Source organism: Apis laboriosa, unplaced genomic scaffold (assembly GCF_014066325.1).
Source record: "Apis laboriosa isolate Shangri-la unplaced genomic scaffold, ASM1406632v1 scaffold34_cov151, whole genome shotgun sequence".
NCBI lineage: Eukaryota > Metazoa > Arthropoda > Insecta > Hymenoptera > Apidae > Apis > Apis laboriosa.
In genome coordinates this window covers 1,267,891-1,284,752 of record NW_025222928.1, presented here as the reverse complement: position 1 = coordinate 1,284,752, position 16,862 = coordinate 1,267,891, and the positions used below count along the sequence as shown (strand labels likewise).

The 16,862-nt window shown below is 26.0% G+C and overlaps 5 protein-coding genes across 6 annotated transcripts in view; 4 read left to right on the top strand and 1 right to left on the bottom strand.

Moving 5' to 3' along the window:
• The window catches only part of LOC122714884 (mediator of RNA polymerase II transcription subunit 20), a 113,036-nt gene extending 112,090 nt beyond the window's left edge, over nt 1-946 (top strand). For both annotated transcript variants that reach the window (XM_043936639.1, XM_043936638.1), the window contains exons 4-5: nt 447-557; nt 662-946. In XM_043936639.1, the coding sequence (XP_043792574.1) occupies nt 447-557; nt 662-754 (204 nt within the window). In that variant the 3' untranslated portion in view covers nt 755-946. The remainder of the gene's footprint in view (nt 1-446; nt 558-661) is intronic.
• A 2,151-nt stretch (nt 947-3,097) lies between these two features.
• On the top strand, nt 3,098-4,963 carry LOC122714998 (very-long-chain enoyl-CoA reductase). Its single transcript, XM_043936854.1, has 5 exons — nt 3,098-3,253; nt 3,341-3,388; nt 3,610-3,920; nt 4,291-4,700; nt 4,797-4,963. Exons 1-5 carry the CDS (start codon nt 3,248-3,250, stop codon nt 4,922-4,924), a joined length of 903 nt encoding a protein of 300 aa, XP_043792789.1. The 5' UTR covers nt 3,098-3,247; the 3' UTR covers nt 4,925-4,963.
• A 110-nt stretch (nt 4,964-5,073) lies between these two features.
• On the bottom strand, nt 5,074-9,023 carry LOC122715183 (cilia- and flagella-associated protein 57). Its single transcript, XM_043937148.1, has 5 exons — nt 9,000-9,023; nt 8,919-8,941; nt 7,236-8,745; nt 6,957-7,127; nt 5,074-6,888 (listed from the first exon to the last, which is right to left on the bottom strand). Exons 1-5 carry the CDS (start codon nt 9,021-9,023, stop codon nt 5,125-5,127), a joined length of 3,492 nt encoding a protein of 1,163 aa, XP_043793083.1. The 3' UTR covers nt 5,074-5,124.
• A 686-nt stretch (nt 9,024-9,709) lies between these two features.
• On the top strand, nt 9,710-12,298 carry LOC122714997 (cysteine-rich protein 2-binding protein). Its single transcript, XM_043936853.1, has 6 exons — nt 9,710-10,186; nt 10,305-10,453; nt 10,524-10,751; nt 10,816-11,142; nt 11,211-11,732; nt 11,873-12,298. The coding sequence occupies exons 1-6, from the start codon at nt 9,777-9,779 to the stop codon at nt 12,226-12,228; spliced, it is 1,992 nt and encodes a 663-aa protein (XP_043792788.1). The 5' UTR covers nt 9,710-9,776; the 3' UTR covers nt 12,229-12,298.
• An 856-nt stretch (nt 12,299-13,154) lies between these two features.
• On the top strand, nt 13,155-16,608 carry LOC122715340 (dnaJ protein homolog 1). Its single transcript, XM_043937457.1, has 2 exons — nt 13,155-13,319; nt 14,611-16,608. Exon 2 carries the CDS (start codon nt 14,622-14,624, stop codon nt 15,684-15,686), a length of 1,065 nt encoding a protein of 354 aa, XP_043793392.1. The 5' UTR covers nt 13,155-13,319; nt 14,611-14,621; the 3' UTR covers nt 15,687-16,608.
• Nucleotides 16,609-16,862: the final 254 nt, after the last annotated feature.

Genomic DNA, 16,862 nt, shown 5'->3' with positions numbered 1-16,862 from the left:
GTGAAACGAAACGAAGATAGAAATTCTTCTCTTCATCTTCTATATATGTATATATATATATATATATATATATAATCTGATAATCATACGAAGCGCTTTCGATCAGGGAATTACTTGCTAAACGAGTTCGTCGAACGAGAAAAGCGTGTCGATGGTTGACGTATGTGCTCCAAACCGAAAGTCATTCGAGCTCACGCTTTCTTCGTGGCGGACATATCCTACTATTGCCTGATGGCGCGGAACGAGACTTCCGATCGAATCACGTTTACAATTTTGTCAGTTTATTTCCATTTGCTTTCTTTTCCAATTTGTATTGGAAAAGATAATTTGTATGAAAAAAAGGAGAGATCCTCTATTTTGTGAAAAAAATTTTGATTTCTCACACGCACGATTCTGAATGTAAAATTGTTGTCTTCCTTGTTTTTATTTATTTGTGGATTTTTTAGGTGGAATATAGGCCTTGCGTCGTTCCCGGAAGTGCATGGGAATTGATCCGTGAATTTTTGCAAGGTTTCCTCGGTTCCACCGTGTCCAATCAAGCACCGCAATATTTACAGGTAATGAAAGGATTTCCAATGTAACGTTATAAAGGGAAAGAATATTTGAAGAAGGAGATAATGAAAATGGGGATGGAGATATGATTGATTTGTTCATTTTACAGAATCGAATGAACGATATTTATCAACCGTTGGATACGATACAACAATACTTGGAACATTTTGGCCAGTACAGGAAAGCTACCGGTGTAATTTAAAGAAATGATTTGTATCGACCAAATTAATATCGAAATATTAAAAAAATATTTCATTTCTCCCTCGGATGAAACGAACTATCGTTTCAATAATTTTATGTAATTACCTGTAGATCGAAGGTAATCCATTTCTATTATTAATAATTTTTCAATTATTAAATCTACATATGTAATCTAATATACTATTAATTGTTTTTTATATCTTTTATATATCTCTCTATATATAAGCTATCATATTATATCAAAAATTACATAGAAAAAAATATAAAAATGTAGAAAAAAATGTATAGAAAATTTCAAATATATATATAATAAATACAAAAATATACATATATAAAATATATGTACATATCAAATATATGACACATAATAATATGATAATCATTATTTCTTTATTAAAAATCCTTAAATATTATCGATTCATAAGCTGTTGCTACATTGCTATTTCTATTTTATATTAGAATTTGTAGATTAAATGTACTAGACAAAGAGAAGAAATAATAAGAAAAAGATAGAGATATGATAAAAATATTGAAATCAGCGCCATCTTCAGAGTGCCGCAAATGAAACGTATAAAGAAAGGATATAGAATAGAGAAACAAAGATAGAAATAGAATAAGAATTAACTGTTAACGCCATCTCTTAAGTACTAAAGACATTTAAATTTCAATATGTTTTAAAGAGATGTCGCTAAGTCCTAATTCTTATTCTATTTCTATATAAAAGAATTAACTGTTAACGCCATCTCTTAAGTACTAAAGACATTTAAGTTTCAATATGTTTTAAAGAGATGTCGCTAAATCCTAATTCTTGTTCTTTTTCTATATATAAAGAATTGACTGTTAACGCCATCTCTTAAATACTAAAGACATTTAAGTTTCAATATGTTTTAAAGAGATGTCGCTAAGTCCTAATTCTTATTCTATTTCTATGTAAAAGAATTGACAGTTAGCGCTATCTCTTAAATACTAAAGATATTTAAGTTTCAATATGTTTTAAAGAGATGTCGCTAGGTACCAATTCTTATTTTCTTATCTTATTCTATCTTTGAAGAGATATCTTTGGTATTCAAGAGATGGCGCTGATAGTCAATTCTTATTCTATTTCTATCTTTGTTTCTCTATTCTCTATCCTTTCTTTATATCCGTTTCATTTGCGGCACTCTGAAGATGGCGCTGATTTCAATATTTTTATCATATCTCTATCTTTTTCTTATTATTTCTTCTCTTTGTCTAGTACATTTAATCTACAAATTCTAATATAAAATAGAAATACTGTAGCAACAGCTTATCGAAAATAATTAATCGATAATATTTAAAGATTTTTAAGAAAGATTTCTTTATAAAATAAGTAAATAATGGTTTTTCAATTTTTACTTTATTTCTATCTTCGTTATTTTCTTATTATTATCTTTATATTTCATTTTCGATATTTTATATATGATATTGATTTCAATATTTTGTATCTATCTTTGTTCCTCTCCCATTATTTTCTTTCCTTGTCTGTATTTAATCTTCTTAAACAAAATTAAAAAAGTTTGTGATTTTTTTTTTTTAAAGAAGATTGTACATTTTTTATTTTTATATTATTTTATATTTACATATATTTCTATATATGTTATACATATATATACATATTTTATATATATAGGTGAATTTGTCAAATACAAATTTCAAAAATATTTTTATTTACATTATGGTTATAATTATTAATATTATTAGCAGTATTTCAGAACGCGGAACGCAAAATTTTATGTTATAGTAAATTTATTATACTTTTTATCTGTAATGACAATATTTTCGGCCATAGAAAATTTATAAAATTTTTTAGCGAAAAAGGTTAAGATTTTCACATATATTTTTATTAATTCTAACATCTTTTATAAATATTATTATTAGAATTTTTATTAAAATTGTTTGTATAATATATATGTTGTCATTTAACACACATAATGATTAGAATCTTTATGTAGATGTCTTTTTATAATTCTATTATTTTCATACGAATCTCAATTTTCAATTTTCTTATAGTTAAATTTTATCATAATAATCTGTTAACGATAAAATATTTCAATAGAATAAATATTATATAAAGAGAAAATGTAATTTGCATTATTCGGTTTAAATTTCAATTAAAAAATTATTATATCTTCAATAAATAAGAATTCTAACAAATGTAAATTATTCGATTTAAATTCACTTTTTATATTATGACGTTTTTCATTAATATTACGAATATTATTTTTAAAAGTAAGCATGGAAGAAATTCATTGGTCATCGGAAAATGATTGAACTTTGTACAATAAAGCGATTAAAGCGCCGTATTATACAGTTCCATGTGATCACTGACGCAGTATTACAGTACTTTCGACTTTCGAGATAGTAGTGACTCGGTTGTTTAAGGTATCGTATAAATTGAATGTATTAAGTAGTGAAGTTACAAAATTCCAATCAAATAATAAAGCACTACAATATACCGGACAAACGAATAATCATAATGGAGGTATTTATTTAAATATTGAAATTAATAATAAGTGAATTCATATCACAATTCACGTACACAATTCAATATAGTTTTTTATACTTTTAGATTCAAATATTGACCGCGAAATCATCAAAATTAATAGCAAATCTATCTGTAAGTAATGAATAAATAAAAATAAAATATTCTAATTTACTCAAAATTTACAATAAATTTATTAAATTATATTATTGATCAGTTCAGATATTTATATAATATATAATATATTTAATATTCAATACGTAATAATCTATGATAAAATATACATGAATCTGTAATAATGTACTTAAATTTAAATTTATAATTAGAAATTTTTTTTGTAACATGTATCTTTTTAGGTGAAATCTAATACAACTATACAAGAAATAAAGGAAGAATTATTTAAATTAAAAAAAGCACCACATATTCATAGACAAAGCTTAAGATTAGATGTTAAAGGAAAAGCTTTACCTGATTCAGAAAATTTAAAAAATTTATCAATTTCTAATGGAGGAAAATTATATTTCAAAGATCTTGGACCTCAAATTAGTTGGAAAACTGTATTTTTAGTGGAATATGCTGGTCCATTAATTCTATATCTATGGATATATCAGCGTCCATGGATTTTTTATGGTGACATAACTAAATCTAAAGTAGATGATAAAGTTCAGTAAGTTTATTTAATATATATTATAATAATCAATACATTCTTTTTGATAAATTTATATAAATTCAATGAAAAATTATGAAATTAAATATAATTTTAATATTGACTTTTTAAATATTTTTGCAAGCAAGTTCATTAGAATTTTTATTCTAAAATTTTATTATCTTTTCCACAAGTCAAATGTCAAACAGATAAATGATCTAATAGATATTGATAACTTATCTACATCACTTTTAACCTCTAAAAAAGTTAGATTTAAAGGATTTAAAATTGAAATAAAATTACTGGTGGACACAAAATCTTGAAATCAAACAAATACATTTGTATAAAGTTAGACTATCAAAACTTAAAACTTTAAAAAATATTGTTTCAGTGTGGCAGCCATTTGTTGGAGTATACACTATGCAAAAAGACTTCTAGAAACATTGTTTGTCCATAGGTTTAGTCATGCAACAATGCCACTGCGTAATCTTTTTAAGAATTGTTCATATTATTGGATTTTTGCTATGTATGTAGCATATCATGTGAATCATCCTTGGTATACAGCTCCAAAGCAATTTCAATTTCTTCTTGGATTAGTTATATTTGTACTTTGTGAATTGGGAAATCTAAGCATCCATTTAGCTTTAAGAGACTTAAGACCAGCAGGAAGTACTATAAGAAAAATACCACTACCCACTAATAATCTTTTTACTTTATTATTTAATTTTGTATCATGTCCAAATTACACTTATGAAATTGGTAGTTGGATTGGTTTTACCATTATGACTTCATGTCTTCCAGGTAAATATATTTCAAAAAAATTATTATTATATATTTTTTTCAATATTATCATATTTCTTTTCAATATATATATATATAATTATATTTTTTTTTCAGCTGGATTCTTTACTATTGCTGGTGCATATCAAATGACTGTTTGGGCAATAGGAAAACATAAAGCATATAAAAGAGAATTTCCTCAATATCCAAAAACTAGAAAAGCTATTATTCCATTTGCTCTTTAAATAATCAATTATTTCTAATATAATATTTTTAAATAAGAATACTGTGTTGGTAATTATTATTAAGACATTTATATTTCTTTGTTCTATTTTATTATTGATATTTTTACTGTTTAAATAAATAATTTATGGTAGAATATCATATGATATACTATATATTATAAATTTTTTTTTAGAAATTTTTTTATACATGATACGTGCATTTAAAAAGTTATTTTTGTTTCTAGTTCTTCACAAGGCATCTTGCTTATCAACTTATACATATCTTCTTTTAAAGCAATTATTATATTTTGACATTCTTGCATTTGAGACTTGTATTCAATTCGCAATTTTTCATGTCCATAACATGCTTCTTCCAATTTTTTCTTTGCTTCTGATGATTTCATATCTTTCATTTTGTAACCTAATAGACTTTCCATATGCATAATATGTTTTCTTGCATCTTTTAATTCTTCTCTTAAAGCATTTAACTCTGTAATTAAAATAATATTTTCTTCCACTGTTTTATCTATATCTTTACCATTGATTTCTTTGTCCTGGAAAACTTGTTTTCTAAGAGAAGCTATTGTTCTCTCTAAATGATCTCTCTGCTTTATAAATTCACATTGAGCATCTAAATCAGCTTTACGAGTACGCAAAAATTCATCGCTTGAACTATACTTATGATATAATTTTGTTATAGCAGTTTTTAACGCCTGTGGATTTTGCACAAGTCCCGAAGCGTCGAGCAAATCTATTCGTATTTTTTTCAAAAGTTGTTGACATCTTTTATTACGATGTATTTCATATTGAAGTTCACGCCTTGAAGCTCCTAATTTTTCTCTCAATTCATGTAACTGCAATTCTAAACTGATAGTAGTTTTATGTAAGTTTACAAGTTCTGTCTCCATATCTCGAATTTTCTCTTTAAGCTCTTTAATTTCTCGATCTCGCGGTTCTATTTGATTTTTCAATTCTATAATTTTGTAATTCAAAACAAATTTAAATTTTTCAAGTTCTTGATTCGTTCGCTTTAATTCGTATATCTGACGTTCTCTATCTTGAATCGTAGTATCTCTTTCATTTATTTCTATTTTTAGATCATCTTTATCTTTTTCCAATTCTTGAATGGTTTTCTGAAAATATCCGTATTCGTTCTGAAATCGTTGTACTTGTCTTCTCAATTCTTCAACATCTTTCAAACTAGATATGTATCTATTGCGTAATACTCCAGTCTCTCCTTTTAACCGTATATTTATCTGCTTTTCTTCATACAAAAATGTTTCATAATTTGTTTTCAATTCTAATATTTCTTTATCAGCGTCATCTTCTATTTGCGTCATCATTTGCTCATGTACTCGTATCTGTTGAATCATTTCATCTTGAGTTTCTTCTAATTGTAATTTCTTCTCATGAAGAAGACCCTCATATTTAGTTGTTGCTTTTTGTAATTCTTCAACACCATGACTTTCTACTTCTTCTAAACGTTTTTCATAATTTTGACGCATAAGATTCATTGAATTTTCAAGTTCTAAATATCTATCATATTCTGTAATAAGTTTAGCATTATAATTCGTTTCCATTTGTTTCATTGTGTCTTCATGTTCTTCTTTCATTTTAAGTATTTCTACATTTATTGTATTCAATTCGTTCTTGTGATCTTCTTGTAATCTATTTATTTTAGCTCTTAATTCTTCAATAGCTTCACAATAACCTTGATGTATATCTCTAACTTTATCATTATGTATTACTTCTATTTGACGCATTTTATATGCGTGTTCAGTTTCCAATTCTCTCATCCTAACATTCAAATCTATAATCGTTTGTATTTTTTCTTGTAGATCATCTTTATTAATTAATACTTCGTTTGTATATGCAATCTCTTTTCCAATTTTTCCTTTTCCTTCAGGATAAATTACTTTCCAAATACATAAACTACCATCTATACTAACAGATATTAAGTATTGTTCATTATAAGAAAGAGCAATCTAAAAAAAATAAAATGTCAATAGTAAAAATATCTTACATGTTTAGATCTTCTAATATGCCTATCTACCTTTGTAATATCAGCAGAATGAATATGAAAACTTAAAGACTGTATTGGTTCTTGTATTGGACATTTTATTGATAAAATGAAACCACCAGGACAAACAAAGAAGAAAGCTTGATCTTCTTTTCCTAATATCATAAAATATGCATTTGCATCCGGAAAATGATATTTTCGTATCTAATATGAATAATATATAATGTAATATATGTAGTTTTGTAATTAATGTATAATATATAGTTTTCTATTTTTTTTATAAAATCAATTTTATATTAAATTAAATGTTACCATATTCTCTTTTATTTCGTGTATAGTATTATCATCAGCAATACAAAAAACAACTTGTTCATCAGCAGAAAGAGCAATATCATGTAAAGTAATTCCTTTTAAAATTATCTCAGCAGAGCGACGACCAGTACTTGTATCCCACTGATAAATAGTACCTTCTGCACCTAATGTAAATAGTTTTGTATCTGTTTGTGACCATAATATTTTTTTCACTCTATTGGTATGACCCTTTAAAATAAATGTGTTAACAAAACCAATAGTAGAATAAACTTGTACAATATTTCCGTTAACAGCGGCAAATAAATGACCACCATGACTAAATTTTGCTGTATTGCAACATCTTATAGAAAATTCTTCCATAGGTAAAAAATCATCAATTAATATACTCATAAAACGTAATTTATCGCTAAAACCAATTAAACAAAAAAGACCAGTAGGATGCAAAGCTATTCCACAAATATCTTCTGCATATTGTTTATATAAAATTAAACTTTTTGATTCAAAATCCCACAATCTTACACTGTGATCAATTTGTCCACAAGTCATAAAAATTGATTTCCAAGCACATACAGAGATATCAATTATAGGTCCAAAATGCAATGCTTGACCTATAATTTTTAATTCTTGCGGTTGTGGATCTACATTTAAATCTGGTCCCCATAATCTTGCATAAAATAATTGAGGCCAACCAGTTGTAATTACTAAACGATCTATACTTAAATTAATATTTATAGTATTAACTTGATATAACTCTTCGTTTTTTTCTTTTGATGGTTGAGTTGGAATTATATAAATATTTCTTTTTATATATTTATGTGCACTTTCTTTTTCAAAAAGTATAATTGTTCTTCTCCCAAAGGCAAATGCAAAACCTCTTTGAAATGCAATTAAAGAACGAATATTATTTTCCCATGGTATTCGTTTTATTGAATCTAAGGCTATTAATGAACTAGTTGCTTGTATAACATATTCTTCACGAATTTTAAGATTCATAGATACTGTATCAGCCATTTTGTAAATATTTTTTAAATCACCATTTTCTAAATAAAGTATTCTACCATCCAAAGTTCCAAGCAATAATCTATCGGAATTCAACCAAGTCATAGAACATGTAAATATAGTATCTGCTTTAGAAAATCCATATGGCCGCCATATAGAATCAGAAAGAGTTAAGAACTTAAATATGCGTAGACCTCCAAGTGCAACTATTCCTGCTTCTGATGGATTACAAGATAATACTTCTACAATAGCTGATGGATCCTGAGGAATGCCTACTTTTAAACTGGATTCTACTTTTCCTTTTTCCCAATTGTAAAAAAGCATATTTTGATCAGGTTCTCCTGTAACTGCTACTATATATTTATTATCAAAAGTAAATTCTATGCAAGTAAATCTTGTTACATCAGAAGCATCATATGGTATTCCAAGAAGTTTTCTTCTTTTCAATGTTTGAAGATCATAAATAGATATTGTAGGTTTTTCTCCAACTTCACATATTGCAGCAAATTTCCTTTTTTAAAAAAAGATCAAGAAAGTAACATATAATATTATATTAAATAGTATTAATATAATAATAATAAACATTTACTTGTTATGTGCAACTGCAATTATATTTATTTGTTGTTTATCAGGTAATCGTATTAATTTTTGTTCATATTGGGGAATATTATGAATTGCTATTACATTTCCAACAGGATATAAGATTTCTGAATCCGAAATGTAATGGGCATTTGAAATTATATCAGTCTTCAACCCATAAATTACTCTACTTTGTAAAGAAGTAATCATTCTGAAAAATCTTTTTCTTTTTTTTTTTTTTTTAATTAAAAAATAAGAAAATAATTTTCAAATTTTATAAACAGAATATATGTACATATATATTTTTATGAATTTATACTCTTTTTGTTTGTACTCCCATAGCAACAAGCTAAATTAACATTCAATGCTGAAAATATCACTATATTTAATATATATATTTATAAAAATATAAATAATTTATTTATTTCATTAGATAACATATCGAAAAATTTTTATTTATAGTATAAATTACACATTTATTACTTTTAAAAAATTAAAAATTATAGATAAAACGCTAATACAAATATGATTAATCATATATTTTTACGTTCACATCAAATTGATTAATATTGAATAAAAAGTTTATAATTTATATTTATATGTATCTATGTGTGTTTTCATATTTATGTTAACATTTGTTCATAAATTTCCCGCCATTTGTCACTTGCAACTCTGTTCGGATTGTAATTTTAAAAGAAGTACAAAAATATTGTTCAGTATACAAAAAGATAACCTCTATATATTCAATATATAAACAATAATTATTAATATACAGAGTTTTAAAATATTTAAATTTTATAGTGCTAAAAGTTGCCTATATAATTTATTAAAAAATATATCTAAATAATTATTTATTTATAATAGATAATATTTTATTTAAAATATTTTAATTTAATTCCATTTTATCTGAATCCAAAAATTGCTATTTAATAATGAATTTATAAATTATTATATAAATAAAAAATGGCAGAAGTAAATCATGAAAATAGTAATAGATTTAAAACAAAATCTATTGATCATTCAGAAACAGAATGTTGCAAAAATTGTGAACATTTATGTGATCCATATACTAAACCAGCATTATGTTGTAATGAATGTTCAGGAAAGATTCATATTGAATGTTTAAAACGAGGAAGTGTTCCAGCATCATTTGTAGGAGATGTATTTTTTGATTTAACTTGTTCTCATTGTAGTCCTTTTGGTGAAGAAACAGTAATACGCAATAGAATGCCTTGGCTTAATGTCATTATATTAACATTATATAATTTACGTGAAAAATCAAGTGGTATTAGCAAAAGAGGATATTTTCATTGGAAATCTGACATTAGTACATTTGTTGATCGTAATTGGGACTTTTTATTTAAGAAGACAGTGTAGGATATTATATGAAAATATTAATGGTTGAATTATTTTAATCAAAATTAAAATTTATGTACAATTTTTATGTTATATAAATTATAATATATATAAATTAATTTTTGTTATTTTCAGTAAAAGAAAAAAGAATTGGATTGGTACAATATCTGGAACTCTTTCTCATTATAGTGGAATTTTTTTTAAATCAGGAACAATAGAATTAGGAGAATCAGGATGGTGGAGATTAATAGATAATGATCCACCTGAAGTTCTTATTGCTAAAAGTAATCATATTATATATGATTTCATATATAATTATAGAATATTTATAATTAATAATATTTATGATTTTAGATGAAAAAATGATATTAGATCGTAAAAAACAAGTTAATAATCAAATAAAAATAGCAAATAAATTACACAATAGTCCAACTCCATCTGAGTCAAGTATTTCAGTTGGAGAAGATAATGGTTATGGAAATGGATTATTAAAAAATCAAGAATATATTACATATTCACAAACAGATGTTCAATCTGATAAAACATTATTTGATCTTTTGCTTGAAGAAGATGAGTTAAATAGTATGTACTTATATAATATAAATATATAAAAAATTATAAAATTATTATAATATTTTTCAATTAGATTTAGAGATTGAAGATGATATGATGTCTACTGAACAAAGTGATACACCATCATTGTCTGATTTAATAAGAGATTGTCAATATCAGACTAATAATTTCCATTTTTCACAATTACTGGATGATTTTACATCTGAATGGACATCCACTACAGATACTGTATCAGAAAATCTTAATAATATCAAAACAGATCAGATAAAGGAAGATGAAGAAGAACATTATGAAGAAGATAGTAATGATAGTTTAAGTTCTGTGCAAGAACAGTTACCAGTTTCTTTATTTAAAACTACACAACAACGTCCATGGCCCTGGCAAAGAAATTATAATATTAGTACGTATATTTTTTTATTTATAATATAATAATCAATTTTCATTAATTATTTTTAAATTTTATTTTAGAAGAAAAAATTCCACGTATGACACATCAACAAGAAACATATTTATTACAACAAGTTAATAAATCAACTCTAAATTGTGCATCTTCAGAAATCAGACGATTTTATCGAAAAATAGCTGTAAGAAAATTAAAACGCGAATATGGTTTACCACTACTGGATATCGATAATTTTGGCTGTAAAGCAGAAATACTTGATAAACCTTTAAAAGATTCTGGCCGAGTTTTGGATCGATTTTTTGGCGATGATTTAAGTTCGTTTGAACAAAGATTACAGGGATATAATGAACCCACATCTGTACATAGTCCATATACAAATAGACTTTTGAAACCATTCATAAGAAGAGACACTTCATGTCATCCTTTATGGTTGAAAGTAATGGAAGAGCTTCGTATTAAAGTCAATAAATCTAATCCAAAATGGAAAACGCCACCAATAGCACCAATTGATTATTCTTATGTGAGACCACAACACATTCCCGCAATTAATAGCTTATGCAATCAATTTTTCTGGCCTGGTATTGATTGTGAGTAAATATAATAAATATAATATAATAAACATAAAAAATATAAAAAAATTATCTCTCATGATTATGATTTTTGAAAGCATATTTTAATATACATTATATATTTAAGGAAAAAAAATAACAAGATTTTACTTTTTCAGTGACAGAATGTTTGCAATATCCTGACTTCACATGTGTGGTTTTATATAAAAAGTTAGTCATAGGATTTGCAATTTTAGTTCCTGATGTTAGTTATAATGAAGCTTATATATCATTTTTTTTAACTCGTCCCGAATGGCGTAAATCTGGTATAGGAACATTTATGTTGTATCATTTAATTCAAACGTGTATGGGCAAAGATGTTACGTTACATGTTTCAGCTACTAATCCAGCATTAATTTTATATCAGAAATTTGGTTTCAAAGTGGAAGAATTTGTTCAAGATTTTTATGACAAATATATGCCACCAAATTCACGAGAATGTAGACATGCATTATTTTTACGATTGAGTAGATAAATTTAATAATGTATATCATACAGCAAATGTACATAATATTTATTAAATTAATTTGAATTTTTTGTAATGATATAAATATAAATAATAAAATATTGATTTTTCATAAATTAAATTATATCAATTTTCCTCAATAATGAATAAATTATTAATGAATTTATTCAAAAATTTATTTTAATATTTATTTTAAATTTCATTTACATAATATTATAATGTAGTTTTATTATAATTATAATATTTATAAAAAAAATGTGAAAAAAATTTATAGAAATAATTATTACTATTAATATAATAAAAAATTTTGATATAATTTTATTTTCAATAAAAAATTTCAATATTGAAATATATTTATATATCTTATAATATTTAATATTATAATATTATAAAATTTAAATAATAGTGAAAATAATAAAGTAAATGATATTTCTTTATAAAGTATTTTATATACTATAATTAATTTATACTATAAATTAAGTTATTTGTAATATTTGAATATCATTAAATTTCATGAACATAATATAGTATTTATATACACATATATACATAGAATTTTCATTGTAATATCTACAATTATATTCAACGAATATATAAAAGTATTTAGAATATTCAGCTATATTCAGATTGTAATGTAAACGATATCTTTTTTATTTATTTCTATACTAGCATCAAATATAAAAATTACCATTATTTGATAAAGAATATCAACTATTTTGTAAATATGTAGTAATAATATTAACGTATTATTTATTTATTATTGTATCAATATTAAAATTCATAAAGCGCGGGTAAAATTGTCGGTCACATTTTCGATCTACAACTAGGAGTGGGGGCTACTGACGTCATTGAATAAGTGCTACGGAACTGCCGTCGACCTATTCTCGAAAGTTCCGGAAGCCACTAGAAGGAAAGTTTGTATATATGGACTGCACAGCTTACGCGACACTTTAGTACGTGAAGAGAGGTGTTAAATGTTGTTTCGGGCCATCTGTCAGAAACAAATATTTCATTAATTTGCATAACGTTTTAAAAAATTTAGTGAATTAAGTGCCAATTGGATTTTATAATTTATTAAATAACCACAAGAACAATAAACGGTAAGTGTTGAACGAAAAATGTAAACGATATTCCGTAGGAATCTTCGATTCTGTCAGATGTTTGGGTGAAAAAAATGGGCGATCTCATCAGTAATGGGAAATTATTCGCGTATATTCAATGCATGATTTTATAAGACATAAATGCAGATTAGGGCAGCCATCGTGGATACTGTAGAATTTATTTTTACGCTGCTCAAAATCGTTGCACGTTTGCAGAAGCAGACACGTTCGTCGCTTATATGCGCTCATCATTGCCAGAAATAGATATCGGTGAAATACATTCGTGGGTGTGCGTTAGAGAGACATCCATATTTCTTTCCTCGAGAATATGCGAAAAAATGGCAGATCATTGGCAATCGTAATTAGTATCTATATGTTATTATTCTACTTGTGTTTCAATCAGATGAATGCAAAATGTTTCATGTTTTTATGACTTTAATTTGTTAATAAATGCAATCTGATCTAAAATCATGTTTTCAAATTTTGAAAATTACATAGTCTTTTGATACTTGTCTTTCGATTGCAAAATCTATACAATAATAATAATATTTATACTAATTACGTTGACGTTTGATTATATCGTGAAAGTTCTCAGTAAAAATTAAGAATTTAGTACAACAATTTTTTATAGTGATCTTGTTAATTTTATTTACTTCTGTTGATAAACTTTAATTTTATTGTGTAAAATTGTGCAAATAAAAAAATAAAAGATGTAGATGTAAAATCGTAAATTTGATTTATATTCGTAATAAAAAATATATCTTCTATATGCGTTAAGAATCTGTAAAAGATGAAAACAGTTCTTTGTGCAGTATGACGTCGAAATCGTACTTGAAACTTCAGAAGCAGCCGCACTTTTATGGTCACGTTGCATTAAATATCGTTTCCCAAATCATCAATATAGAGAATTATACGATATAAAAAAACATGTTTGTAATGATGTAATATTTCGTTTAGATCACGCTTGTAGTATATGTAATGATTGCGATGTATGTAGCAATATAATTTTAAATAAAATGCGTAATAGGTATAGAAATTAAATCACAATAAGCTGCAGAATATTTTATGAATATATTTATAGTTTAATATAGAAAATATTTTAAATATTTTAAATTGAAATAAATGCTCATTTAAATATATAATGATTTAGAAAAATACCATTAAAAAAGATTTAAAATGTAATTTAATAATTGTAAATGAAGACGAAAATAAATTTATTATTAAAAATATTTGTATGTTTTATTTCTAGAAAAACAATGTATCAATTTTCCTTTTATTTAAATTGTTGCAGATCAGTGACCAATGGGGAAAGATTACTATAAAATATTAGGCATAAACAAAAATGCCACTGATGATGAAATAAAAAAAGCATATAGAAAATTAGCATTGAAATATCATCCTGATAAAAATAGAAGTGCTGGAGCAGAAGAAAAATTCAAAGAAATAGCTGAAGCTTATGAAGTTCTTTCTGATGCTAAAAAGAGAGAAGTTTATGATAAATTTGGAGAAGAAGGATTAAAGGGAGGAGCTGGGTCAGCAGGAGGAGGTGGTGGTGGCACAACATATACTTTCCATGGAGATCCAAAAGCAACTTTTGCTCAATTTTTTGGTTCTGCTAGTCCTTTTCAAACTTTCTTTGAATTTGGAGGTCCTTTAGGAAATCGAGTATTTAGTTTTCATGATGATGATATGGACATAGATGATCCACTTGGATTAGGAGTTGGTCCCCAACGTCAAAGTGGCCAAAGCGGAGCTTTCAGATCACATTCTTTCAACTTTGTGGGACCAAATTCTGGTAGAGGAGGCAACAAAGATCGTGCTCAAGATCCTGCTATTGAACATGACTTATATATCAGTTTAGAAGAAATTTTACGTGGTTGTACAAAGAAAATGAAAATTTCCAAACGAGTTGTACAACCTGATGGTTCTACCAAAAAGGAGGACAAAGTCCTTACAATTAATGTCAAACCAGGATGGAAAGCTGGTACAAAGATCACTTTCCAAAAAGAAGGTGATCAAGGCCGTGGGAAAGTTCCAGCAGATATTGTTTTCATCATTAGAGACAAACCACATCCTCTTTTTAGAAGAGAGGGCAGTGATATAAGATACACTTGCAAGCTAAGTTTAAAACAAGCTTTATGTGGTACTGTTATTGAAGTTCCTACGCTTATTGGCGAAAAAATCAACTTAAATTTGACTAGAGAAATTGTAAAACCTAATATGGTCAGGAGGATTCAGGGTCATGGTTTACCATTCCCAAAAGAACCATCAAGAAAAGGTGATCTCCTGGTTTCATTTGACATCAAATTTCCCGAAACATTATCCCAAAGTGCAAAGGACATATTATACGATACTCTGCCGAATTGAACACGCAAAATTGAAAAAAAAAATGGATAATTACATGTCATCACAACAACAGTTCTCTATTCATCCTAATTGACGAGAGTGTACGTTCTAGTACATAATGCGTGATTAGAGAGCTATAAAAAAATATTTGTTGAAGCGACGCAAATAATAATTTTATTTTATAGTTAGGAAAATGTGATTTTCCATTAGTCAAATGTAAAGTAATCACGTTTTCGGTTTAGGCAAATTTATGTTCATTAGAATGAAAAAAATGGATCATCAATGCTTTAATAGCACAATGGAACGTATTTTGCCTTTACACGCGGGAAGAAAGATCCTAAATAGCAATTAAGATTGAATATATTTACATTAAGTTATATTTAACAGAGTGAATTTGTTATAGCAACTCTGTATGAATGCGATCTGCTTCATTTTGTTCATTTTGTACATTCAGAGTATGTATTATGTATACAAATATATTTGAATGAATGAATGTAAGTTTATGTATGTGTGTGTGGTCTGTAAGTATTCTTTAATGTAAATGTATACAGTGCGTCTGATTTGTATGAGCAGAAAATCTGCAAAAGCATGACAAATTATACCACCATCATTTTGTTCAACAATCATATTTCTTTTACTTTCTTTGATTTTTATACATCATGATTCGATTTGTTATTGTTTTTCAATAAATTATTATGATAATATTAATATAATAATAAAAAAGGAGGATTAGTATTTAAAAACTCTAAAGAAAATTGTATTTTGCTCATTAATTTTGTTCAACTTCATAATGATTGGTGGAAGTTTTTGTCATATAAAAGCAGTGTATAAACAACTATTTGTAATATCGAGCTGATTTTCTTATGTAACGCGTCTTCTTAATTTTAATGGTTGGTTAATTATTTGTACGCTAAAATAATATCGATACAATTAAGTGACACAATTCTGTATTTTTATTCATTCCTTGTCTCATGATCGCTCCTATAGTGGATATAACATCGAGACATTCTTAAAATAGATAGCAAAGTGACGTCATTATCCTATCTCCCAGAGATACTTTCACACAACCGTGTAGTGAAACAGTAGATATATATATAATTTTCTGGTATATTGATATATTTATATTTATATTGCACGTATAAGAAAAAAAAAATGATTGAACAATAATGAGAAAATTATAATAAGAAAAAAAAAAGA

Excerpts from the sequence above, each read along its gene's own strand:
- LOC122714998 (XM_043936854.1), top strand. Across the intron at positions 3,389-3,609 it reads AATTAATAGCAAATCTATCT|GTGAAATCTAATACAACTAT; the intron begins GTAAGTAATGAA and ends GTATCTTTTTAG. Across the intron at positions 4,701-4,796 it reads TATGACTTCATGTCTTCCAG|CTGGATTCTTTACTATTGCT; the intron begins GTAAATATATTT and ends TTTTTTTTTCAG.
- LOC122715183 (XM_043937148.1), bottom strand. The coding sequence starts at position 9,023 with ATGATTACTTCTTTACAAAGTAGA. Across the intron at positions 8,942-8,999 it reads TTACTTCTTTACAAAGTAGA|AAATCTTATATCCTGTTGGA; the intron begins GTAATTTATGGG and ends TTTCGGATTCAG. Across the intron at positions 7,128-7,235 it reads ACGAAATAAAAGAGAATATG|ATACGAAAATATCATTTTCC; the intron begins GTAACATTTAAT and ends TATTCATATTAG.
- LOC122714997 (XM_043936853.1), top strand. The coding sequence starts at position 9,777 with ATGGCAGAAGTAAATCATGAAAATAGTAATAGATTTAAAACAAAATCT. Across the intron at positions 10,187-10,304 it reads TTTTTATTTAAGAAGACAGT|TAAAAGAAAAAAGAATTGGA; the intron begins GTAGGATATTAT and ends TGTTATTTTCAG. Across the intron at positions 10,454-10,523 it reads TGAAGTTCTTATTGCTAAAA|ATGAAAAAATGATATTAGAT; the intron begins GTAATCATATTA and ends TTATGATTTTAG.
- LOC122715340 (XM_043937457.1), top strand. The coding sequence starts at position 14,622 with ATGGGGAAAGATTACTATAAAATATTAGGCATAAACAAAAATGCCACT.